The following is a 26,665-nucleotide window of genomic DNA, read 5'->3' as shown; positions in this document are numbered from 1 at the left end:
TTTGGTGCTGTATAGCTGGTGCTAATGCTGGTTTGGGTTTGGTTTAGCTGGTGCTAATGCTGGTGCTGATGCTGGTTTAGCTGGTGTTCACTAGCAAACCAGCACCAAAACACAACATATGCTGGTCTTGCTGGTATGCTGTTTTTTTAAGCAGGGTAGAATGACCGTCTGTCTTTTGTTATAAGCTAATTAAATTTTAATTTAAACAAAACAACAACATTACAATATTCAAACACAGCAATACTCAAACATAAATATAAAACAGACATTTTGTTCATTAGTATCCATGTTTAAAACAATCTAATATAGCGTTTATTATAGTTGGTTGCACTATGTTTACTAATTTGGGCAAAACCTCCATTGCAAACCGCCTTTTAACAGAATACAATCACTTTCACTTTGAAAATTATGTGCTGTTATAAAGCAAAATATAGTTAACTAACTAGTCTCTCTCTTTAAATACTCGCTTACAACCCATGACCCATATTTCTCCTCAAGCTCATTCATTACAGACGACGCTTGTGCCCATTCTCGAGGGAAAACAAGACAATGAATTAGCAGGCGGGCAAAGTATGGCCCGCTGCAGAAAGGTCACGGGCGCCACCTCGTCTGTCATCCTGACATGAGCTAAACAACAGAGTAAATAACTGTAAATAACTGTTCTTTACCTGCTTATAATCACCACACAAATAGAGCTGAAATACCGCTGCCACGCGACGCCACTTAGCGGCTGATACAGGAAGTGAGGCGCATACAGTTCTGCAGCGTCATGATGTGAAACAGCCAAGACTAACAAAATCTAAATCTACTTTAAAAAGTCTAAAAGTGTAAAAAAAATAACTGCTATTTCAGAGAGAAACCTTTTTCTTTTTTGAAAGAAATACGATGTATTATGCAAAGACAGGCCGGTGTTATTGCATCCATTAAAATTAAAATAAGTCTTTTACGTGTGAATGCTAGTCTTAAGGTCCCTATTTAAAATTAAAACTAAAGAGCGGTTTCGACTTTTAATATAAATATGTCAGCCTTAAAGATGTCTTTAAACGTGTGTGCTCCAAAACACTGACAAAATTAGATGCATTTAAAACAAATTCTCTCACTTTCGCCAAGATGAATCATAAAATTTATGACATCATTCTGTGCTGAGGTAAATAACACTAAACTGGCAATTTTAAATGGGGAGTGGCCACTCAATATGCCCCGCCCTTTTTTAAAAGCCCTTATAGCCATTTTTTTACACATATAAGATTAAGGTCTGAACTTACTACAACTATCTATTTTATAGGATTTAAAAAATATTTCCTATAGAATAATTTACATTTTTTAGATTATAATAATTATCAAACATTATCATTTCCACAACATGATATTACATTAAATATATGCATTTATAAACTCATGTTTCGGTAATGAGAACTAAAACACTATGACAAACAAAATTTCAACTTTTATCTGGAGAGAAAAAATATGAACTGCTTACCTGGTAGTCATCTTGAGTATCACAGTCAATTATGTCCCTTCCAACTATTTTTTTTTTTTGAAAATGTTAGTTCCTTGAGGCCTTAAACAATGATTAAAAATTGTTGCGGAGGATGAGAAAATTTTTCTTGGACACATTTATATTCCTTATTATAGTCTCTACATTTACCAATGATCACCAAATACCACATGTTTCTTTACTGTAAATGTTTATAGTTGAACATGTACTGAAGTCTTTTATTTTTTTGATTTTTTAATTATAAATATTTCCATGTCAAAGAACCCAAATCCAGTCATGGACACGTTGTGGTAATGAAAATGTTCCCCTTAAATGTGGAAAAAAAATTGGTTTGTATGATGTCATTTGAAATCATGTGCAAAATAGTACATGATGAGATGTTTGTAAATGTATGCTTCCTGATTTTGCATTTACTTACATCAAAATGTTTCTCAACACCTCATAAGTCTAGTTTCGCGAGAATCACCCTAATGCATCGAACAAAGCTGCACATTTAAAGGCACTTCAATGGGTCTTTAATGGGACACTCCACATTTTTGAAAATATGCTTATTTTCCAGCTCCCCTAGAGTTAAACAATTGAGTTTTACGGTTTTGGAATCCATTCAGCCTGTGCAGCAGGCGCAATAAAATTGTGCAATGCCCGAAAATAGTCCCCAGCTATTAATAGTTACCAAGGGGACTATTTTCACGCACTGCGTAATATTATTGCACCTGCTGCACCCATTGTAAAGCAGCAAGTCCTGAATATTACGCCGGAATGAGAGTATAGTCCATAACGGCCTAGAGAATCGAAGAGTCAAGTTTTAGGAAAAATATTGAAGTTTTTGGTTATTTTTGAGCGCAATGCTAATGTCTAACCAGATTCAATGGATTATGCTAAGCTATGATAAAAGTGGTACCCCCAGAATCGGAGATCGGCTGAATGGATTCCAAAATGGTAAAACTCAATTGTTTAACTCTAGTGGAGCTGAAAAATAAGCCTATTTTCAAAAAAAGGTGGAGTGTCCTTTTAAGCTTTAGACTTTAAGAGGTTTGGAGCAATACATAATGGCCAACTACAAGTAAAAAGCACACCTATTGCTAAAATTACCCAGTTTGGTCCATATTGGTTTGAAATGAATTGAAGAAAATTAAGTATAATACAGCATGCAGAGCTGCTCGCCCTTTGCAAGCAGTGTGAAATACAAAAGAAACAAAAGGTGAATACAAATAACCTTTCTGTCATTTTCTTCCCCGCAGATTAGTATAGAAGCCTGCATAATTACCAAACTGTTATTCACAGTGCCACGGCACTGAACCTTCCCTTAGTTTTGACTGCTTAAATAAAGATCACCTTTAATAGCTTCTCTCGCATACATCCAGTCACATTCTTCACCTTTTGCCCGAACTGTGTCATCTCTCATAATCTTATTAGCACTTCTGCAGGCTCACAATATCTGCTCAGCCCGTGAAAATGGGAAAAAGCACTACAGTTTTAAAGATGCTTTGTTTTTTGGATGACTTAACCAAACATAACTAAAAGGCATTTCTGATAAACATATAACTTATCCAATTAAGTGTTTACCACAACTAAAGTAAAAGAGAATAATAAAAGGGATCAGATACAGTTTAGCATGCTTTAAGATGTACAACTAGAAATAACAAAACCTATTGCCTGAGAAACCATGAGTCACATTTATTTTTCCTTGCTGTTTTGGTAGACACACAGCATCTATTATAATATCCCATTTGTCGAGATGGCACTTTGTGACTTGCAGACCACATGTGACAAAGAGATGGTAGGCTACCTATGAAGGCTGCATGAATCACACCCTATTAAACAACACAGCTGTTTGAATAACTGACAGCTACAGCAATGCCAGTGAGATGCAGAGCAGGTGCAGGCTGATGCAGTGACAAGGCAGACAGAAAATGGCTTTAAGCTGTAATTTTTAGTTCAGAGGACTTTATATTCAATTATATGTAAAATGTAAAGAACTTTTTACAGTAGTCCTAACATACAATTTTATTCCAAAGCAACTGCAACAATAACAGCGGACTGCTTTGAGAATTAGACGGCAGAAAGATTTTTTACTTAATATGTGACCTTTAAAAAAAGGAAAATCTATCAAGGTGTAATATTAGACTATTATAAGTTTAATGTCCAAATAACCTATAGATACATTTTATAACATGTAGAAAAGGCCCCCTTTTTTGGTGTGCAGGAAAAAGTGCTGTTTTTTGTGTGTCTCTTTAAATGCAAATGAGCTGCTGCTGCTTCCCTCCCCATTTACTGTTATAGAGACAGAGCGCAGTTATGCAAATTTGAAAACCACGCCCACCGGGGGGAAAGCAATCCAACCGTCTCCATTGACTTTGTATTGCGAGAAGCCGCCTCCTTGTCATTTCTGGCTAATAACAAAAAACTGAATAATGCCTAAAAGCTGCTGTGTGACAATATGTACAGCTAACAAGCCAAAGAACCCAGAAATAAGTTTTTATAAGCTGTCGAGCCGTAAAACCCAGTCTTTAAGGAGAATAAAGTGGATCGCCGACTACGTTTCCCCCTATTGGACGCAGTTCTACTAATAGTAGTACTATGAAAAGTTGCCTGTATCCATTTTTGTGTCTTTAAACGCTCGTTTTTTGGGGTCGACAGCTTATAAAAACTTATTTACAGATTAAACTTAAAAACAGAATAATACCTAAAAGCTGCTGTGTGACAACATCTAACACGCCAAAAAAAAAAAAAGTTTTTATAAGCTGTCGACTTCAAAAAACGAGCGTTTAAAGACACAAAAATGGATACAGGTAACTTTTCATAGTACTTCTATTAGTAGAACTGCGTCCACTAGGGGGAAACGTAGTCGGCGATCCATGTTATTCTGCTTAAAAGGCTGGGTTTTACGGCTCGACAGCTTATAAAAACTTATTTCTGGGTTCTTTGGCTTGTTAGCTGTACATATTGTCACACAGCAGCTTTTAGGCATTATTCAGTTCTTTGTTATAAGCCAGAAATGACAAGGAGGCGGCTTCTCGCAACACAAAGTCAATGGAGACGGTTGGATTGCTTTCCCCCCCGGTGGGCGTGGTTTTCAGGTTATGACGCGCTGCGCTCTGTCTCTATCTGCACTGAAAACATACATTATTTTTAATAAGACAATCACAGTACTTTATTATTCATAATGAATATGCGGTGATGAATTATGTAAAGAAGATTTGAAATAGAAATTATTACCCAACTATGGTCTTTGGACGGTTGTGGGCGGGGCCTGCACAATGATGTCAGTTTGCTCAGAAAACACAATTTGTCCCATAGAGACAGAGCGCAGTTATGCTAATTTGAAAACCATGCCCACCGGGGAAAAAAAAATCCAACCGTCACCATTGAATTTGTATTGCGAGAGGCCGCCTCCTTGTCATTTCTGGCTTATAACAAAAACAAAATAATGCCTAAAAGCTGCTGTGTGACAAGATGTACAGCTAACAAGTCAAAAAACACAGAAACAAGTTTTTATAAGCTGTCGAGTCGTAAAACCCAGTCTTTAAGGAGAAAAAAGTGGATCACCGACTACTTTTCCCTCTAGTGGGTCCAGTTCTACTAATAGTAGTACTATGAAAACTTGCCTGCTTTCCACTTTTGTGTCTTTAAGGTTTTTACAGGAATTTAGAAAAAAATATGAATGGGCAGATTTTTATTATTACAGGGTGGTCGCGTACACTGGAGGTCTTCTCTGGTCCAAAGAAATGTACCTGACACGAAATGGTACAAAACACTTTTTACATGAACCCGACATGCATCTTTTTTTTTTAAAGAAAGACCGGACCCGGGTCTTAAATCTGAAAAATAAGATCCAGGTCTGACCTGACCTTGCAATTTTCTAAACCCAACTGGAACTGAATGTAAATGGCACCGACGTGTCTACAGCCCGGCACGCATCAGTCAGACAGAAAGAAACCCTGATGGTTTTTCAACCCGGGGAGGCAGCCTTTTTGGGCTTAACTTCTATACGTTACATTAGTAATACGTTTGTTTATAATGTTGATTTATAGCCGTAGCAAATTTAACTGCTTGTGCTATCGTTTATTATGTTGTGCTATCTGTCGATTTTCTGTGCTTTTCACTGCATCTATTATGTAAAGCTGCTTTGATACAATTACCAAATTGTGAAAAGCGCTATATAAATAAAATTGAATTGAATTGAATTGATGCCCTCGCAACCAATTTTGGTCGCTGCTCCATTTATTTTCATTTGTTATCTGACGACGCCACCAAGATAAATGCTAAAATGTGCATATAAAATTGATTGATCACTCTGGCTCAACGAAAATTAACCAACCTTCGGACACACAGGGTGGCCATTCGTGCCAGTTCCTCCAGACCATCCCGAACATGTTTTCGGGTTCGTTCTCCGGAAGTCGCGTTGCTCGACAGCATACGTCATCGAGGTTCTCAATACATTCGAAAATTAAGATTTATTCCTTTTAAGACATACAATCATTGTAGTTTCATTCTTACCTTGAAATGTAACGGTTGCTTTTCTTTAATTAAACCCGAAATATTAAACCTTGATGACGTATGCTGTCGACCAACACGACTTCCGGAGAATGAACCCGAAAACATGTTCGGGACGTGTCCGGCGGAACTGGCATGATTGGCCACCCTAACCGTGTCGCAAGTGCTCTTGGCAAAGAGAGGGGGGTTGAAAAAGGACTCAATGCACACACGCAATAGTTCAGGTACGTTGTGCGAAAACACATTTTAATTACTCAAAACTCAAGGCTGCTAATTTTACACTATACCCGACCAAATCTATTCTATAAAATTTTGTTTATATAGCGCTTTTCACAATTGGTAATGGTTTCAAAGCAGCTTTACATTAATAGAAGCAGGGGAAAACAGAAAAATCGACAGACAACATAAGTAGCAAAATACAGCAGCTATAAATAAACTTTAAAAACGAGCATAATAATGATGTAACGTATAGAAGAGGGTGCTTAGTGTAAGTACACACCACAGCAGATTTGAGCTTCCAAAGTTACCGGAAGTCTGTCATTTACAATGGAAGCTGGCTTCTGTCAGCTGCAAGGAGCGTCAAATCCATCGGCGTTGCGTTTTGGGCATCTTAAGCGATCAGAGCGTCATTTAGAAAGTTGAAAGAAGCTCAACTTTATAGTAATGAGCTATGACGCGGTTCAGCGGCAAAACACCAGCAACCAATCCGAATATAGCCTAAACGTTCTTCGCTTCTTCCTTCTTCGCATACGATGTAAACCAAAACCTTCAAACCAAAGTTCCAAGAAAACAGACTTCAGAGAGGCCAAAGCATCAACAAGCTTCCCCGTACTTTTTGACCGTACTTCTTTGGAAGCTCAAGTCTGCGCCGGTGTGTATGTACGTCGGCAGATTCCCCGGGGTTGAAAACCCCCCGACTTTTTAAGCCTAAGAGGAAAAAAGTCCTAGGAGGAAAAAACCCTTAAGAGATACATATGTATATATGATGTAAACAAATAAGGAGATTAAACAGGTTCCACCGGTGGTCGTTGGTCAGGCATCACATTGAAGGACGGCCAGTAGATGGTGTGCTAACCTCCACAGCAGCCGTGTCCAAAGCACACGCCAAACTTTTAGACCTAAATTTCTCATATTAGGTGACCTTTAAAGTAAATGCGAGTTGTGTTTTCTAAAGCGGCAGTTTGACTTACATTTTAAGATTTTTATCACCCTCCCCCAACTTCAGATCTAAAGTGTTCCTGTCATGCAAAACAACTAAACAATAAAAAACAGCCGTATGAATAGAATAAAATAATACATAGAACAGTCTCTAATATCTATTAACTAGCAAATCCCAGTTGATTATACTCTTCATCCAAGTGCTCTTTAAAATCTGCATGGAAAAAAACGCATTGAATCTCGCATGTGTCAGAGTAGATTAAGCGCACGTGATGCACACGCATTAATTCATTAACTGTGATCAGTCCCATGGTTCCCACTACACAAAAGTCTTTTGGCTTTATTCAATATCGTATTCAGTAAATCTCACGTGTAGTGCCCTGCTGAGGCTGTTTTGCACAGAGTTCACACCGAGCAGTGATTGAAGATTGTAGAGTCTCCATTAGGCATAAAAACCATAGACTTACAGTCAAATACAATAATTCATCCTCATAATTGCGGAGTCCACGCGTTTCCTGGAGTGCACTGTACGGCAGGCAGTTTAAGCTTGAGCCTCCCGGCGTTATTAAACAAGCAAACATATTTAAAATGCTCAGCAGTCTCAGAATATAACAATTTGGAAAATACACTTCAGATTAGCATTTTAATAAGATGACAAATGGCACAAGATTGTGCAGTCAATTGGAAACAATTGCATATTCTTGTTTGGCAGTAACTAATTTGGTTGGCTTTGGACCCAAAAAGACCCAACAGAGATCAACTTGATGTCAGAAAGCTTTATTATTAGCATATTGTTATAACATATTTATACATAAATGTTGGCACACAAACAATCAAAAATGAATGAACCAGAAATCTCCACATGCACTTTGTTAGTCAAGGTGACATAATAAAAAATGACATCATGCTCAAACATAATCTACAATCAACACGTGCTTAACACACTTGCACATAAATCAATACTGGCATTATGATTAGTGTTTGAGAATATTATTCTCTGATGTTATTAAAGACAAAAAGGCACTACGGTTAACATTTAACAATGACGTGATTTTAAAGTCTTTCTGCTTTCATGAGCTGTATTTGTCTGATCACACACTGCTGAAGGGTAAGAGTAGTTATTCATCTGAAACATTCTGCGTTATAAATGATGCTGGTTAGATTAGATCTGTCACCAAGCTGCCTACAGTCCACATCAGACAAAGTCTTCTTCAGTAAAGCATCGTCTGTGTGAAATAGACAAGCTATACAAATCGACTTGTCAGGATGTTGCGGAGATGATTAAACAAAAACAACATCAGTCATTGGAGCTTATAAATACAAGCATCAGTCAACATCACATTCTTTTTCTTTTTTGACGACTTACTTGTCCTTACTCTTTTCTTTTGCTGTTTTTATGGTGGAAAGAAATGCGGTTCAAGCAATCCGATCTACACAATTTATAAATACAACATTGAAATTGATTGTCTTCCTCATGTGAATTCCTCCTCCATCTGTAATTCAGGACTAAGTAAAGTTGACACTGCAATCCGAATGTTTTCCAGCAGAGTTCACAGTCAGGGACTCCAAAGATGATACACTGGGATAGTCTTGATTTACAACCTCATGCCACGTTACTTGGCATATCCGTCTTAAACAGTGCTGTGAAAGTCAGACTTTTTCTTTGAATTCCTTCGCATTAGAATATGGAAAAAGCCATTGCAAATACAAACGGTTTTGCTTCCCAACCTCAGGAAGAACTTGGAATGTGAGGTTTTAATCCCGAATCTTGGGAGTGTCAGTGTTAATACTCTGAAAGGGATCAAGGGTCAGGAGTGTTTTTTGGCCATGTGCTTTTCTGATTTGGAGGGCTGGAGGGGCTTGAGGTTTGCAGAGTTTGCGAGGACACGCGCCTCCTTTTCCGTGTCAGAGCGCACACGCTGTCTGTGAGTCCTCTCTAACTCTTCATCCTAGAGAAAAATAATTAGCAAGTCTTCACACACATTTACATAACACCTACTGTATTTTAGCAACTTAGTCTGCCGCAGCAAACAATCATTTTCAAATGTGTTAGAAAATAATAACAAACTGGTACAGTAGCAAAAACAACCTGTTTGATTCTAATGGCCAGAGAGATGATGGAAAATGGTTATGTATACTATGGGCGTGTTCACACTTGTAGCTTGTCCGGACCAAAAAAGAAAAACAAAATCCCGGTTCACCTAGTGTTCAACTTCACAATGGTATTTTTAACTGCAAACCTAAAGGCACAATGATAAGGTCACAACCTGATTGGTCAGCTTTTACAACGTATATTTTGCAGACCATCCAAAACAATGCTGTGTGCCAAATGCACTTATTGTTTGTGTGTACATATGAAAGTATTTTACTTGTAAAAACATAAAAATAAACATAAAATCAGCACTTACATGTTTAAGAGTCAAAACAGCTCCAGGAATTCCAGTTATATACGCGAGCGAAAGATAAGCGCTTCTTGCGCATAGGAAACGCATCTTGTTATCACTTTCAGTTTTTTGTCGTTTAGATGTAGCCTGGGTTTCCCCATGTTGCCTTGCACGCCAATTTATTCACGCTGCAAGTCTATCATGGAAACTATGGACCAATTTTGCCCCTAAAATAGGGAACCAATCACAGAACGGGGGCGTGGCAGCAAGAAGATGACGACGTCTATGCGACACACCGAAGCAGTTTTGTTAATCCAACACTGCAGCAGACGTGAAGTTATTTTTCAATGCAGCCTTAGATAGTGTTCTTAGTAGTTTTGAACGCAATTTTATAAAAAAAGAGCAACTTTTGGCGTTAAACAATTTCATATCCAGGAAGGATGTTTGAATATTGCAACACATTATAGCCACGGAAATTTATAGAGCCCACCTGCTAGGCATCGTAGTCGACGTAGTACAATTAACTTTTAAATGGTAAGTGTTATTTATTTATATCATATTGTCATTATGCCTGTACTGTGGTTGTCACGGTGCCACTAAGTTGTGTTGCTTTTTAATATCAATATACAGCTACCGGTTTAGTTGCATAGCTTTCAGCTGTGTGCACACTTAGACGACAAAAGTTGTTTACATTTGAATTTATGTCACTCTACATAAGTCATCTGGTATAATTGAAACGATTGGCTATGAGCTACATACAGAGGCATTTGATAGACATTCGTAGCGCCTAATAAACAGCTCTGGGCAATCGTAAACCACGCCTCAAATACGAGAAAATGAGAATGTGGTCTCATTCTCTATGAGTTTAGTTTTCCAAACTAGTGGTTTATGGGGGAATTGCAGGGGGTTTGTGAGTTGACAAAAATTTTTATTCATTACTTACAATTAAATTACAAGACGCAACTAAATGATTTTTAAAATAAATTTTAGACTAACAAAAATTTTTTTTATTTGTTTAATCTGCATGTCATGTGACCATTACACAACACTACAAAACATTTTCAGATGAAGGTAATTATAACATAAAATACTCCAGATGAAGAGATGAAAAATAAATAAATTAAAAAGTTCAAATAAATTAAAAATAAAAATACATTTGAACATGCAATTGTGCTATTAAATATTTACTTAAAATCTCAGGGGGTACTTCAAGTAAAGGGGGTTCGGTTGACAAAAACATTTGAAAAAAGTTTAGATGGCTTTGATCCGCGTTGCGGTCACATCAGGCTTTGAATTGAATTGAGAATGACTCCTTAATTCCAATTCAATTCTTGAATTTGAATTGATGTCAAAAACAGGATCTAGAATTTCAATTCGATTTGAATTAAAGGAAGCAGAATTGCAATTCAATAGAAATTCAAACAAATTCATATACATATTATACAGTAACTGAAGTGTTAAAAATGAAGCTTTCAGTATATGATTGGGGATATGGGGAAAATCTTAGCACGATATGGGGAAAGTCTTAGCACGGTTTTCTTTCATGTTGGTTTTTTATAGACTATTCTGCCATTACTGAGCCTTAATACAGCCATACTAATGCCTTCATTTAAAAACGCAGTACAAGGTAACAAAATATTAAAGGTGCAATGTGTAATTTTTAGAAGGATCTTTTGACAGAAATGCAAAATAATATATAAAACTATATTATCAAGGGTGTATAAAGACCTTTCTTAATGAACCGTTATGTGTTTATTACATTAGAATGAGACGTTTTTATCTACATACATGGAAGTCGCCATTTTGGGCCGCCATGTTTCTACAGAAGCCCTTAACGGACACATTTTTTTACTAATTTGTCTCCGATGATGACATGTTTGTCCTGTGGTGGCTACAGTAGCTTTCTATGTGTTTCAAAAGCGAGAGGTGAGCAGTGGACTGAGCCGTTGGTTGCAATTTACAACCTCACCACTAGATGCCGCTAAAATTTATACACTGCACCTTTAAAGGGGGAAAGACATACAATTTAGGCGAAAGTACATTTTCAAGCATATTTTAATTAAGTGTAGATTTAATGCCACTGCAAATCCACGTACGACAGCGCATGCGTGTGAAAATGTTGAGACAGTACAGTACACTACCAACAATTACACAAAGGCAATAGACAGGGTTTGTACACACACCTTCGTTTTTTCTTCTTTTATCTTCACTTTTTCCAACAACAGAAAGCTGTGGAGCATTTTTGTCACCATTATGTTTGATTCCTCTTTGTTTTCTTGATGTTTGTTCTAAACTTCACTGTAAAAAAAATTGCAGCTGGGTTGCCGGTAACTTACCGTAGATTTAAATTTATGTTATTACTGGCAACATTTTGTTCAAAGTTAAATGAACATTAAACAGTTACAAGTCTTTGTCTTTACAGAACAAAACAAAAAAAAAACAGAATCAAGCAAAACATTCTGGGAAACAAAATCTGAAGCAAAAAACAGAAAAAGTTTGATGATGATTTCTGGTTCCCAGAATGCTGTGCATGAGACTTTTACTTTAAAGTTTTATTCTGTAAAGACAAAGACCTGCCAATATTCAAAATTCATTCAACCCCGAACAAACTCCCGCCAGTAAATAACATAAATCCAAATCCACGGCAACCTACCGGCAACCCAGCTGCAATACCATTGTAATTTCTATGGATTTTTTACAGTGTTTGTTTGGAATGGTGGATCCGCTATTTTCCTTCATGTATCATAATTGTTTTAATGTACTGTAAATGTTGTGAATCAGTGCTGCCCTGATGATCTGGTAGAGTAATAATTTGAATAAAAAAATCCTCTGTAGTGCGTATATGTCAAACGCGCACGAGCAGTACGCGGAAAAAAGTATACCCGGCCGATATTTCCGAAAAAGTGGATCGTGGAGACATTTGTAATCATTCCAGGGCTGCAACTATTAATCGTGCAAAATTTCTCAATTAATGAATTTTAATGAATTACGGTGAAATCCTGGCACATACCAAACCCTGGGGGCGCTCTCATGCAGAAACCCCCTTTGTACCACAGAAGAAGTAGCATTACAAACGCTATTCCAGGAAATGTCTATAGGAATATTTATATTGCTGTCCTTCAAATTGATTCAGGTATTTTCATGATAATAAAGAATATTTTGAACGATTTTGTTTAACGAGTGTTGCTTTTTTAAATGCACGTTATAAACGACTCCGATTCATAATGATTTTAGATTGATAAGGACTTCCTACTGACCAAATGCCATAGCACATGCACAAGCAGTGCATGAAACACAGAATCGATTCTAAATCGATTTCAGAGGCATTTTTAATGGGACACACGATTAATAGTTGCAGTACTAATTCATTCACGATCAAATATCGTTATATCGGACACCCCCTAATTCGGATGACAGCGTTCACAATTACTCAAATGACCAGCACCACCTATACAATAGTACTAGACTTTGTTTTAATCTGCCAAGTGTCAACAAATAGACGCCTGTCTCTTTTAGACGCCTGGTGTGACGACAGGTTTGGGTAAATAAACGCCTGTCTCAAATAAAGGCCTGGTCTGTTTTTAAGTTTCGGGTTGTATTTAATCTTCTAAAACCCGTCAGATAGTCTGTTTAAGACAGTTCTTTGGTGCAGATTGAACACGCTAAAGTTTTTTTTGCTTACCGGTAGATGTCACGTGACAGACGCAGTCTTTCCGTTACTCATCACTATGACAACACAACAAGCTTCGTCGCCAGGATTGAGGTGATGATGACAGTAGCGACGTGGCAATCGGGAGAGACGGGACTTTTCCCGGTGGGCCGGTAGTGTTTTGGGCCGCTGATAATAGCCGGGCTTTCAGTCTTTTGTCATGCATGGACTCCCGCCACACATTGTATTTCTCGCGCGGAAACACTATTTATCATATTTAATATGCTGCAGCGCCCAAAATGTATCTGGCCGCACTGCTCTCTCTCTCTATCAAGCCCGTCTTCCCTAGAGTTCTAGTCGAGCGAGCCTATACAAAAAAAGAGAAAGAGGCTACACAATAGCCAATCAGAAAATAGCACTGTTGTATCTGGGTAAGATTTCACGCAACAACCAATAAAAAAACATATCCTTGTTTGCTTTATTTATACTGCCAATAATGTAAGACTGTTGTTATTACACGAACTAATTTGTTAAACACATTCAAATTAAAAATAAAACGTAATATGTGGTAACCTCCTGCTGTCATGCTGGAACAATTAAATTAAAAGCCTGTCTCTTATAGACGCCTGTCTCTTTTAGACGCCTGGTGTGATGATAGGTTTGGGAAAATAAAAGCCCGGGCTATTATTTGAAGTTTTACGGTATATCCGTTTTAAGTGGAAGAAAACAGGGCCAACATTATAAATGGACGTAAAATTCGACTTTAAATATGCGTGTTACACTCACCGTATCTGCTGTCAGCTCCTCCTCTGTGTGCTCGCCGTGATGGGAGTAGAGCTCCATATCTGACAGAGCACTTTCTGCTATCTCCTCTTCATAGTCTGTATGATAATCAGATTCATCTGTAAGAGAGAAGGGAGCGTGGGATTTCCAAAACATTAGCCTAACGATGCTTGTACTCAAAACATGCAAACACTAAATGACAGCCAGCTAAGAAGCAGCCAAAGAGAGATCAATATGCTGGGAATTGAATCGTCAAAAGGAAACCTGCCAAAAATCTCTGAAACTGACTGCCAACATCCAGTTAAAAACTTAAGTAAATTTACAAAGCTTTCAAAATCATTTACCATCCATGACAGCAGGTTTAACTGGTTCGATCCGCGAGACAATCTCAGCCAGATCGGTGAAGGACGCATTTGGACAGGTCACCACCTGTGGGAACCACAATAAACGAAAGGGAAGAACTGGTTCAACAAGTCAAATCTCCAGATTAAAATCAATTGCTTGGTTAATCTCTGCCTCACGTTGTTCTGTGTTTTGTGAAATTCCTCTTGATGTCTATCCTTCATCATCTTTTCTACCACCCCACTTCTGCACCACACGTCAAACACTGTCTTCCCGTGCTGGTAGCCCACTTCGCTGTGACACATAGACACACGTGGTTAACCAAAACAAATCCCTGCCGAGCGTGAAAGGGAGTGTAAGTCCACAAAAACTGCAAATGTGAAAACAAAGTAAAAACAGATCGAGCTTTTTAGGATGCAAGATAAAAACAGACTCACGCTGATCTCATCAAACTTGCCAAACTCGAGCGTGCGGTATCTGTCGATTGGAGGTCTGATATATTCACAGTAGTCGCTATTCTTGACAGATTCGAGTTGTCTCACAGAGCATACGTACGCCAGCCGTGCCTGGATCTCAGTCATGTTCAACACCTGAGAAATCATCACACAAACCGTAAAAATTCTTAAATTTTCACAAGAAATGGGTTCTGGGTGGGTCATCCTATGTGGTTAATGGCCCACAATGTGGTTGCATACTGGCTCATGTCACAAGAGCCCAACATCAAGGTCTTAGATATGGTCTGACTCATCCTTTTTAACGTGTTATATCATCTACCAAGTCAATACTAGTTACCAAGTATGCTCACCTTGACCTTCTCAGCCAGTGGGTTGAGGCGTTTCCATAGCAGCCACCAGCCCGAGAGGGCATCACCGTAGTTGGTGAGGTTGGTTTCATCTTGACTGCCCACATCTATGGCAATCACAACCTTGGCACCCATAGAACGCGCCACATCCGCTAGAAAGGGGGGTGGGAAATGATGATGATACCCGCAGCACCAATCAATCACCATCACAAACCAAAACCAATGCCATCCAACACATACTTCTTCACTTTTACATACAACCAGGTCTGTGTTTTTTGGCATATCATGCCATATTTACAAACTGGAGGGAGCTAATGACCTACTACACACCCGGCAGGTTATTAATGTAGCCTCCGTCCATGAGCAGGTGTCCGTCTTTTGGATCACACAGTGGTGGCAGGTACCCAGAAAGAGACATGCTGGACCGTACATACCTCCAGAGAGAGCCTGGAATCGAGAAACAGGAACTATCAGGCATTTGTCTTGGTTAGGCAAAAGTTTAAAAATGCAAGTGACATATTTGGCATTACCGTCAGTGTGCACTCTCATCGCGGAGGCGGTGATGTCCGTGGTAATGTTGAAATATGGGATCCAGAGATCCTGTAGAAAAGCCAAACATGTTTTACCTCTAAATGTGCTGATTGTGGTCTCCCAGGAAACACTTCAGCCCGTTAGTCTCACCTCAATCTGTTTATCCTTGAAGACACCATTAATGCTAGAGTTGAATGAAGCTCCAGAAAACATTGAAGTGACGGGGTAGGTCAAGTCCAGCACTTTCTTAAACACAGATGTCATTTCCTGAAATTGTTCAAATTTAAGTTAGAATGATGTGTTTTAAGGAAAGGTTGTGTTTTAAGGGTGGTAAATAGTGGTCTCTCACCATGGCCCACCCTCTAGCCCTGATCTTCATCCGGCTATAACTCCTGTCCTCTGCGTATAGAGCGCCCATCATAGAGCCGATAGAAGTGCCACCCACCAAATCAATAGGGATTCCAGCTTCACTCAATGCTCGGATGATGCCCACTTGAGAACAACCCCTGAAAGGAGAAAAAACGGACCGTTAGTAGTAATAACTATCAAAAAATCGTCTTATAACAAAATTACTATACTATATTGTTGGGCTTGGAATGTGACCAAAAAAATATAATGCTGCACAAAGATGTCTTCAATAAAACCAACAACAGTTGGAATTACAACTCTGTCAGTCAGCTGTAAGACATAAATAGCACCGTGTTGCTTTATCTTTAAATAAAACTAGTGAGTCTTTCTATCCTAAGAGAGGCAGGACATCATTAACACTATACAGAATTAATCACAGTTTACTGCGCAAAGGAACCAAGGGAGAAAATAGCAACCAACCTTAAAACCCCTCCTGCCAACCACAAAAGACAAATAGAGGCAATCAGGAAAAATAAAGTAGAAAGAGACAGAGAGTGAAGGTCAAAAAGACTTAGAGGAGGTAGTAAAGGGCTTTCAAAGGAAAATACTGTTAGGTTAACAAGACACTGTGGACATTTCGAAAATAACTGAAAATGTGTTTGTCTGAAAAATGATGGACATATGCATCGTGGATGGCTTCAGGGTGAGTAATTTTCTTTTTTGGCCGAACTATTTCTGATTTTGAAAAGGTATAATCGATGTGTACCTGGCTCCTCCTCCCCCCAGCACCAGGGCGATGGTGTTGCCCGTTAAAACGCGGGCCAGGCGAGAAAAATCAGAGTGGCGGTCGGCGGATTTCTGGAATACACGCTGATACATCTCTATCTGGTGGGGAAAAAAAATCACACAACACACCAAATGAAATGAAGGAAACCCAGAAATGGGAAAAATTTGCATGACACGAAGCATTGCACGTGGGATTTATTTTCGTGTCATTAGATTTTTTCGCTCGAGTTGAATATTTTCAACTTGTGCAAAGACTCGCGAATACGGCGTGTTTTTGCAGCATTCGTACTGTCTAATTCGTGTCATTTATATCGTCCCACTCGAGTTTGCATCTATTCGTGTTTTTGTATTGATTTTGTATGTAATTTACTCACGCAAATTGTTAAATTTGAATTCCATGTTTACACCCCATAATGCTGGGTACGCGCTTCTCGCTCTAGATTACTCACATGATTTAACTTTGTGTCATGCGAATTTTTCACTTGAGTTTAATATTTTCAACTATTTGAGGCAATTTGCGTCATTCGCATCACCCCGTGCAAGTTCACGTCTATTGCATTGACATTGTATATAATCTACTCAAGCAAATTGCTGAATTCTCATTTGATGTGTATGCCCTATAATGGATTTTACTTCGTGTCATGCAAATTTTTTGCTTGAGTTGAATATTTTCAACTTGCGCGAAGACACGTTTGAGGCGAATACGGCGTGTTTTTCAGCATTCATGCTGCCTAATTCATGTCATTTGTATCGCCCCACTCGAGTTCGCCTCTATTCGCGTTTTTTCATTGACTTTCTATGTGGGTGATTCTCACGAAAACTTGGTTTTAAAAATGTCAAGCATGAAAATGTAAAAATTGCTTAAATTTACTTTTTTCCCCACCAGACATTGAAAAACAAAGTCTGGAGTAAATGGGAACATTAATTTAAAAACTTTACTTATCATTTAACACTTTTTGTAACATAATTTAAAAAATTAGTCCTAAAAAATCTCATCACCGCAACACTCAGAAAACATCAACACTGACATATTTTCAAAATGACATGACAAACCTGAAAGAACATAATTTGGAGATTCTGCACATGCATTTAAAATCAAAGTATTATGCTACTATTAATTAAATTAACATTTAATAAGCATCTGTTGCGGTAATGATAATCAAAATGTCGTGTAAGCATTCTGACAAGACAATATTTCAAATTAACTGTAAAAAAATTATCTTACCTGGTAGCCATCTTGAAGTAACTGATCCATGTGCTTGGTCACTCAAAATCAAACTTTATTAAAATTCTGTATGTGTGCTTAAACTGTTCTCAAAAAGTGTTGCGGAGGATGAGAACATCAGGCATGGACACATCATTTTCCTAATTTTTCTTCATTATTATTATACATGAATATTCAGTAAATATTTTTTCTGTCATCTAAAGTAGTCTAGCAAAACATCCATTCATTTTTTTCTTAATATTTTTGTGTTAATTTGATTAAATTACAACATAACGCATGTTCAAACACAGCCGGACACATTGCGGTAATGAGAATTTTTAGCAGAAAATTAGACAAAAATTTCCAATTATAAATTCTTATGTTAAAGTCACACATTGTGCAAGGTAGAACACAGTATTGTGTTGATTCTGATGCTTTTTAATGTTACTATATTACACATTTTACAGCTAAAATCATTAGTGCCGTGGTGTTACAATGGTTTCGTGAGAATCACCCATGTACTCTACTCACGCAAATTGTTAAATTTGAATTTCATCTTTACGCCCCATAATGCTGGATACACGCTCCTCGCTCTAGATTACTCACAGGATTTAACTTTGTGTCATGCTAATTTTTCCCTTGAGTTCAATATTTTTTAACTATTTGAGGCAATTTTTTTTTAGTTGAATATTTTTGAGGGGAATAGTGCATGTTTTTGCAGCATTTGTGCTGCCTAATTCGTGTAATTTGTATCGTCCCCCTCGGGTTTGCGTCTATTCGCGTTTTTGCATTGACTTTGTATGTAATCCACTCATGCAAATTGTAAAATTAGAATTTTATGTTCACACCCCATAATGCTGGGTACACGCTCCTCGCTCTAGATAACTCACATGATTTAACTTTGTGCCATACTAATTTTTGCCCTTGTGTTGAATATTTTCAACTTGTGCGAAGACACATTTTAGGCGAAAACAGTGTGTTTTGCGGCATTCATGCTGCCTAATTTATGGCATTTTTATCGTCCCACTCGAGTTCGCGCCTACTCACGTTTTAGCATGGACTCTTGTCCCATTCTTTCAGATATGAATGTTTTTTCGCATTCGGAAAAATAAAGTAATTAAATCAAGACGAGCTGAATATCATACACTGTTAAGACTAAACACTGTAATATCATTGACATTATAAGAAACTCCGTTCCAAGTTGATCAACTCCGGAATGGTAATGTTAATTAATAAAGATATTAAATTTTATTAATCATTATTTCTTCATTTCTTTGTGTTTGTTATAAGCAGACAGTTATATAAAACACGTAGGCTAACATTACTTTAGTAGGATTTGTATATTTTATTTTGATTTGTTAAAATTAAATTAATAAATTACATGTTCTGTCATGATTTTACATTTAAAGCAAAATATTTAACATTACAAACACACGTATCCAGAGCACGTGCTACTGCAACGCCCAAATGCATGAAACAGACACTCCCATCTCTGGAATAGCCTGCATCATTTTAATCCCATCCGAATCGGTACATAAAATCACAGACGTCCTGGGGGACACGCTGAAACTCAAACGTCGTTTGGAAAACTAATCCCGTCCGAATAGTGCTTTTGTATGTAATCCACTCACACAAATTGTTAAATTTAAATTTCATGTTACACCCCATAATGCTTGGGTACACGCTCCTATTGAGTTCAATATTTTCAACTATATGAGGCGAATAGCATGTGTTTTCGCTGTAATAGCGCTGCCCGATTCGCGTCATTCGCATCACCCCGTGTGAGTTACGTCTATTGCATTGACATAGTATGTAATCTACTCACCCAAATTGTTGAATTCTCATTTAATGTGTATGCCCCATAATGCTACGTACACACCAAATGCGAAGCATTGCGCTTCTCGCTCCAGAATATTCGTAGGATTTATTTTCGTGTCATGCGAATTTTTCACTTGAGTTGAATATTTTCAACTTGTGCAAAGACGCTTTTATGGCAAATACGGCGTGTTTTTGCGGCATTCGTGCTGCCTAATTTGTGTCATTTGTATCGTCCCACTCGAGTTTGCGTCTACTCACGTTTTAGCATTGACTTTGTATCTAATCTACTCACGCAAATTGTTGAATTCGCATTATATGTGTACGCCTCATAATGTTGGGTAGTAGCTTTCGTGGTCAATACGTAACTTCCGGTAATCTCCGCTATGAATAAATAACAACAAAGTTCGTTTAAAGTAGTTTATTTATATAACAAGCAAAATAAACAACACATAGATTACCTTGGAAACCAAAACCTTTGTTCTTTTCGACGAGGCAACTAGTCAGACCTTTAAAAAGACTGAAACCGGAAGTAAAGTTCGAACCAGATGTGTTTCGCGTCACCGCACGTGCATCTGATGAAACCGTCTATACACCAAATGTGAAGCATCGAGCTCCTTGCTCTAGATTACGCATTTGAGACGTCTATTCACATCTTTGCTTTGACTTTGTATAAAATCTACTCGCGCAAATCGTTCAATTCCCATTGGGTGTGACATAAAACAAATAAAGAAAGCGAAAGAAATCATGGCAGCTTAGGTCAGAGTTGAACCTTTATTATGTGTCTCAATGTGATTGAAACACATGCTTTAATTCCTAGAGCTTTCTGGGTATCATTCCTAATGTATTATTGAATGTTTGATACACTGTGTGTGTATATGTGTGTGTGTACCAGTTTTGGCAGACTCCTCTTAGAGAAAACCCTGCGGGGGCAGGACAGGTGAAGGTGTCTGGAGATCCAGCTTCGCATATTCAGCCATTCAGCTGTTCCTTTGGGAGGAGGGCCGTCCTCGCGGTGCAACAGAACCAGCTGTTTTTGTGCCCTCACTGCGCTCCCCTCTAACATACGCTCCAGCTGAATATGAGAGAGAGAGAGAGCAGATAAAGAAGAAAGACAGAGGATAGGAATATTATATTTTAAAAGACTAAATGCATCAAATTAATACAAATGTCCGTAATGAACATGCGTACCCATAAATATAGCAGAAACACATCCATTTGTGTGTTTAGAAGTACCATTCATTTATAATACTTATTGATCTAATATTCAGATGGGCTGGCGTGCATTGAAGATAACACCCATGTTGTCTCTTACTTCTTTTCATGTGAATACAAATACCCATTTCAAGCCCATTTACCAAATGTGAGCTATAAATATCTCGTTCAATGAGCAACAGCAGCGGTTGATAATAAAGTCTGCTGAATACATGATCAATGACCACTCAGACCACTGATCTGACTTCAAACACACGTAATGGCCCGCCAAACATCGCCTGGCTAACAAAAAACCTCTCTCCCTGCTAGGTGTAAATGATTAATCTCTCACTCTCTAGGAAAGGAAGCAGGACCTGTGGTCTCATAACATCTATTACTGTTGTGTACTCTGCCCGTGAGCGGTCCTGTAATGACCTACAGTACGGAAGAAAAACTCTTCTTGTTCGGTAAAGCTTTGGAGCAGTTTATTTAGCTCAATGCGCTATGGTTCACATAACTTCATTTTATTTGGGGTAAACCTATAAAAGTGCCTGCCGTCCTGAGGGAATGATAAATTATAGGCACATTTTTATATGAACTTTTCCATTTCCAGTAAGTAGCCAATGTGTAATATGGAGCATGATATTGGTTTAATCTAACTTTATTAACGTAGTCCAGCAACACCTGTTTATACAGTAAGATGTTGTGACGACATACCTCTCCCACGGCTGGGTCCTGCTCACCCAGTCCCACGATGATGATGCAATCTGCTTGTCTGATACAGCGCTGAGTCCAAGGGGTGAGGGACACATCTGTCTGATACAGGACAATGCGGTGGATGTCTTCCTGTTGACCTAACCAACTCGACAATCTGTATTCATGCACGCTGGGATAGAGAGGGAGAGAGACAGTGTACTTATAAAGGTATTTACCCGTTAAGCACCGCCGTTCTGAATACGGGACATTTTAGTTTACTTCAGTATTGTTGATGTGAATTTAATCTATCACTACAAACCATATATATCGTTGGAAAGTTCTAAGCCTCTAGAATAGACATTTCAACAATGTTTTATAAAATAAATTATGTAGGGAGAGTAATTGATTCATTTATGAAGAGAGTGTGCCTCAAAACATTTTACCTAAAATACACTCACCTAAAGGATTATTAGGAACACCTGTTCAATTTCTCATTAATGCAATGGTGTAATGGTGTGGGGGATGTTTTCTTGGCACACTTTAGGCCCCTTAGTGCCAATTGGGTATCGTTTAAATTCCACAGCCTACCTGAGCATTGTTTCTGACCATGTCCATCCCTTTATGATCACCATGTACCCATCCTCTGACGGCTTCTTCCAGCAGGATAATGCACCATGTCACAAAGCTCAAATCATTTCAAATTGGTTTCATGAACATTACAATGAGTTTACTGTACTAAAATGGCCCCCACAGTCACCAGATCTTAACCCAATAGAGCATCTTAGGGATGTGGTGGAAAGGGAGCTTTGTGCCCTGGATGTGCATCCCACAAATCTCAATCAACTGCAAGATCCTATCCAATCAATATGGGCCAACATTTCTAAAGAATGCTTTCAGCACCTTGTTGAATCAATGCCACGTAGAATTAAAGGAATAGTCCATTTTCTTAAAAGAAAAATCCAGATAATTTACTCACCATATCATCCAGAATGTTGATGTCTTTCTTTGTTCAGTCAAGAAGAAATTATGTTTTTTGAGGAAAACATTGCAGGATTTTTCTCATTTTAATGGACTGTAATAGAGCCCAACATTTAATACTTGACTCAACACTTAACGGTTTTTTTCGGCGGAGTTTCGGAGGACTATGGACGGTCCCAAACGGGGCATGGGTGTCTTGTCTAGCGAAACGATTGTCATTTTTGGCAGGAAAAATAACAAATATGCACTTTTAAACCACAACTTCTCGTCTAGATCCGGTCGTGATGCGCCAGGGTGACCCCACGCAATACGTCATGACGTCAAGAGGTCACAGAGGACGAACGCAAAACTCCGCCACAGTGTTTACAAGTGTGTTGAAAGAGGACCGTTCCTACGTTGTTGTATGTCAACTGATACTAATTAATGTCTTTGTGTCAGTTTATTGTTTAAAATGGTCCGCAAATGTGCGTTTCATATATGTAACACGTGACCTCCCTACGTCACTACGCATTTACGTTAGGTCACGCAGGAAAGCCCCTACACAAGAAGTTCTGGTTTAAAAGTGCATATTTTTTATTTTTCTTGTCAAAAATGATAATCGTTTTGCTAGATAAGACCCTTATGCCTCGTTTGGGATCGTTTAGAGTCCTTTGAAACTCCGTTGAAAAAACCTGTTCAGTGTTGAGTTAAGTATTAAATGTTGGGCTTGATTTCTTCTCGACTGAACAAAGAAAGACATCAACATTTTGGATGACATGGTGGTCAGTAAATGATCTGGATTTTTTTTAAAGAAAATTGACTATTCCTTTAAGGCAGTTCTGAAGGCGAAAGAGGGTCAATCACACTATTAGTATGGTGTTCCTAATAATCCTTTAGGTTAGTACTGCTAAATGTCATTGTATTGTCAGCGGGACGCCTACGTTTACTTCGGTGTTTTGGATGTGAATTCTTATCTAATCATGAAAAACTTTATATTGTTTGAAAGCTTATCGTTTGAAAAGTGTAGATTTCACTCAATAGCGTGCGGTAACACCTAAGGGGTTAAAAGAAAATGTTAAGAATGTAAATGTATTGAAACCATTAACATTATACTTGTAAACCCAATTACGCCAAATTATATTTGAGACAAACATGCTGAGAAAAAAGTTTGAGACTAGATTTTAGGCATTGGTATTTTCTGTGGCTTGGTATTGGCATTTTTTCGATGCCATCTGATGTTTTTCCTTGTCTATGTAGATCTGCCACTGTTAAAATGTCAAATAAACATGAGAGCTTGTCAATAATCCTGACCAAAACAAGGCCAGTGTTGTCACTTCAGAGTTATGTGAATTAAACAAACAGAAAGACACCACAGTCAGTCCATGGCTGCGCCCGAAAGCTATAAAATGATGCTTTCGGAGGCTGTATTCCAAGGCATCAAGGCACACCCGAATCCAACGTTTGATTTACTTCCTGTCTCCTAAGATACATTCATCTGATCGATTTTTTAAGGCAGCATAGATGTATCATTGGCTGCCGTTGCACTTTCTCAAATAGTATAAATATGGAGGTTACCTATCTCTCTTTTGATACAAAAAACTTTGACAACAAGCTATTATTTGATGACACTTTGATGGCTCACCTGTCTAAGGCTGCAGCGCCGAGGCGCTGTTTGATGATGTCACTAGTCAAAAGAAGAGTGGGTCCTAGAAGCCGAACAGGAAATAATTATGTACATTTATATTAAGGGGACATTTCACAAGACTTTTTTAAGATGTCAAATAAATATTTGGTGTCCCCAGAGTACGTATGTGAAGTTCAAGCTCAAAATACTATAATAAATTATGTATATGGCATGTTAAAATTGCCACTTTGTAGGTGTGAGCAAAAATTAGCAGTTTTGGGTGTGTCCTTTTAAATGCAAATGAGCTGATCTCTGCACTAAATTGCAGTGTCATGGTTGGATAGAGCAGATTAAGGTATGGTATTATCCCCTTCTGACCTCACAAAGGGAGCCAAATTTTAATGACCTATTTTTCTCATGCTTGCAGAAAATGGTTTATCAAAACTAAGTTACTGGGTTGTTCTTTATCACATTTTCTAGGTCGATAGAAGCACTGGGGACCAAATTATAGCACTTAAACATAGAAAAGTCATGATATGTCCCCTTTAAGACTTTTGTGTGTGTCAATGCAATGTCCTACTACCGAACTATACAGCAGCCAATAAACTTACTATACAAATGCTTGTTTTCTTAATCTACAGGATAAAATGGTCCTCACCAATAGCCAGAAGGGCGTGCTGGAGCTCCAGGGTGAACGCGGTCAGAGGAACCTCTTCTGACACGGGGAGCACAGTGATGGTGGAGAGATTTGAAGCTGGGTTCCCTGCGTCCCATTTACTGCCAGGGGTGTGCAAAGCGAGGCTGCGTGCTAGATGTTATGATAGATTCAGATAGTTATTATGCATCACTGAGGCTTATCTATAGTCTTGAAACTGTAAAGAAGAAACACTGAAGAATATTTATGTAGATATACACACACCTGTCAAAGGACCATTAACCTGTTGGAGGATCTTCTGTCCGAGCAGGTGAATAAGTCTTGTGACTACCTGATAAGAAGGACCAGAAGTGATGTTATAGGATACGGTCTAACAAACTCATCGATGTGTTTTCTGGTAGTAAGGTGGACACACCTGTGGGAATTTCCTCTTGATAGAGCTGAGAGCTCCCTCAGGAAGTTTGGCTAGTTCTGAATCTCGAACAGCATGAACAGTAGTCGCTCTGTTCTGATGGGTCAGAGCCTCCACCTGAATTCACACACATACGCATGATTATACAATGCCATAACTTGCATTTAATGGGACAATGCACTTTTTTTTTTTTAAATATACTCATTTTCCAGCTCCCCTAGAGTTAAACATTTGTTTTTTTACCGTTTTGGAATCCATTCAGCTGATCTCCGGGTCTGTAACATGGCTGCAGGAGGTGTAATGATATTATGCAGCAGCCGAAAATAGTCCCCTTAGTAACTTTCAATGGCAGGGGACTATTTTCGGGCAGTGTGTAATATCATTGCGCCTCCTGCAGCCATGTTACAGTTGCAAAGTTTTTGATTATTACGCCAGAATGAGAGTATAGTTCCCAACCATATCTGCCTAGAAAATCGCAACTTTTGATTTTCTGTCAGTCTTAGTACACGATGTAACTACAGAAGAGTCAAGTTTTAAATAGGAAAAATATCAAAACTCTTTGGTAATTTTTTTGCAAGATGCTAATGGTCTAATCAGATTCACTGGATTGTGCTAAGCTATGCTAAAAGTGATAGTGCCAGACCCGGAGATCAGCTGAATGGATTCCAAAACGGTAAAAATCAAATGTTTAACTCGAGGGGAGCTGGAAAATGAGTATATTTTTAAAAAAGTGGAATGTCCCTTTAAGTTTGTTCCTAACACAGTTAATATTGAATATTAGTCACATGGATGCTTTTGATACGTTTTTAACATCACCAGAAACCAAGGGTGAATAATGACAGAACTGTTATTGTATAAAAAATGTAATAACCATTCACAAACACCTATAATACATTTCACATAAGAGCACAGATCATTGTCAATGACACTCGAATATCAAGAAATACAAATGGTCATTAGGTGACGTAGATGGAGACTAAATTTGGATCATGAAATCAGGCTTTCATTGTCATCACTCACGCAATGGACAATGCATCACAAGTGTTCTCCAGCGCAGGTAACCATGGCATCGGCATGGCCAGGTATTCTTAGAAGCAAATGCATCACTGAGGCGCAAAAGACGTCAGCCAATCACAATGAGCAATTGTAAATGACGAAATGAAGGAATCTCCTGAGAGATATAAAGCAATTCTGCTCTTTCTGGTGCACATATGATTAGGTGAAATGTGATTGCTGAAGTATAAATGATGCCAGTAATGGGTAATACTGCACATATAATGAGCACATTCACTACAACAATATGCAACAATGAATGAAAACGGAAGCATAG

At 38.3% G+C, this 26,665-nt stretch overlaps 2 protein-coding genes across 7 annotated transcripts in view; both read right to left on the bottom strand.

Annotated features, from left to right (window-relative positions):
* nsmfa (NMDA receptor synaptonuclear signaling and neuronal migration factor a) overlaps nucleotides 1-1,042 on the bottom strand; it is a 72,671-nt gene extending 71,629 nt beyond the window's left edge. For 3 of the 6 annotated variants that reach the window (XM_073871384.1, XM_073871386.1, XM_073871388.1), the window contains exon 1: nucleotides 669-781. The gene's annotated coding sequence lies outside the window, so the exon portion shown is untranslated. Of the gene's footprint in view, nucleotides 1-668 lie in introns of all 6 variants that reach the window. The other 3 variants (XM_073871390.1, XM_073871391.1, XM_073871385.1) reach the window with 2 other exon arrangements.
* Nucleotides 1,043-7,914: 6,872 nt separating this feature from the next.
* The window catches only part of pnpla7a (patatin-like phospholipase domain containing 7a), a 38,627-nt gene continuing 19,876 nt past the window's right edge, over nucleotides 7,915-26,665 (bottom strand). The window contains exons 22-38 of the mRNA XM_073871383.1: nucleotides 25,339-25,452; nucleotides 25,188-25,254; nucleotides 24,927-25,076; nucleotides 24,287-24,350; nucleotides 21,709-21,877; nucleotides 20,690-20,872; nucleotides 16,759-16,877; nucleotides 15,994-16,150; nucleotides 15,795-15,911; nucleotides 15,644-15,713; nucleotides 15,444-15,560; nucleotides 15,117-15,265; nucleotides 14,745-14,901; nucleotides 14,491-14,600; nucleotides 14,314-14,398; nucleotides 13,973-14,088; nucleotides 7,915-9,102 (exon numbers count right to left, since the gene is read on the bottom strand). Of these exons, the coding sequence (XP_073727484.1) occupies nucleotides 8,962-9,102; nucleotides 13,973-14,088; nucleotides 14,314-14,398; nucleotides 14,491-14,600; nucleotides 14,745-14,901; nucleotides 15,117-15,265; nucleotides 15,444-15,560; nucleotides 15,644-15,713; nucleotides 15,795-15,911; nucleotides 15,994-16,150; nucleotides 16,759-16,877; nucleotides 20,690-20,872; nucleotides 21,709-21,877; nucleotides 24,287-24,350; nucleotides 24,927-25,076; nucleotides 25,188-25,254; nucleotides 25,339-25,452 (2,085 nt within the window). The 3' untranslated portion in view covers nucleotides 7,915-8,961. The remainder of the gene's footprint in view (nucleotides 9,103-13,972; nucleotides 14,089-14,313; nucleotides 14,399-14,490; nucleotides 14,601-14,744; nucleotides 14,902-15,116; nucleotides 15,266-15,443; nucleotides 15,561-15,643; nucleotides 15,714-15,794; nucleotides 15,912-15,993; nucleotides 16,151-16,758; nucleotides 16,878-20,689; nucleotides 20,873-21,708; nucleotides 21,878-24,286; nucleotides 24,351-24,926; nucleotides 25,077-25,187; nucleotides 25,255-25,338; nucleotides 25,453-26,665) is intronic.

The sequence above is a fragment of the Misgurnus anguillicaudatus genome, chromosome 9 (genome assembly GCF_027580225.2).
Source record: "Misgurnus anguillicaudatus chromosome 9, ASM2758022v2, whole genome shotgun sequence".
NCBI classification, from domain to species: Eukaryota; Metazoa; Chordata; class Actinopteri; order Cypriniformes; family Cobitidae; genus Misgurnus; species Misgurnus anguillicaudatus.
The sequence above is the reverse complement of the archived record's forward strand: the minus strand, read 5'-3'. Positions and strand labels throughout refer to the sequence as shown.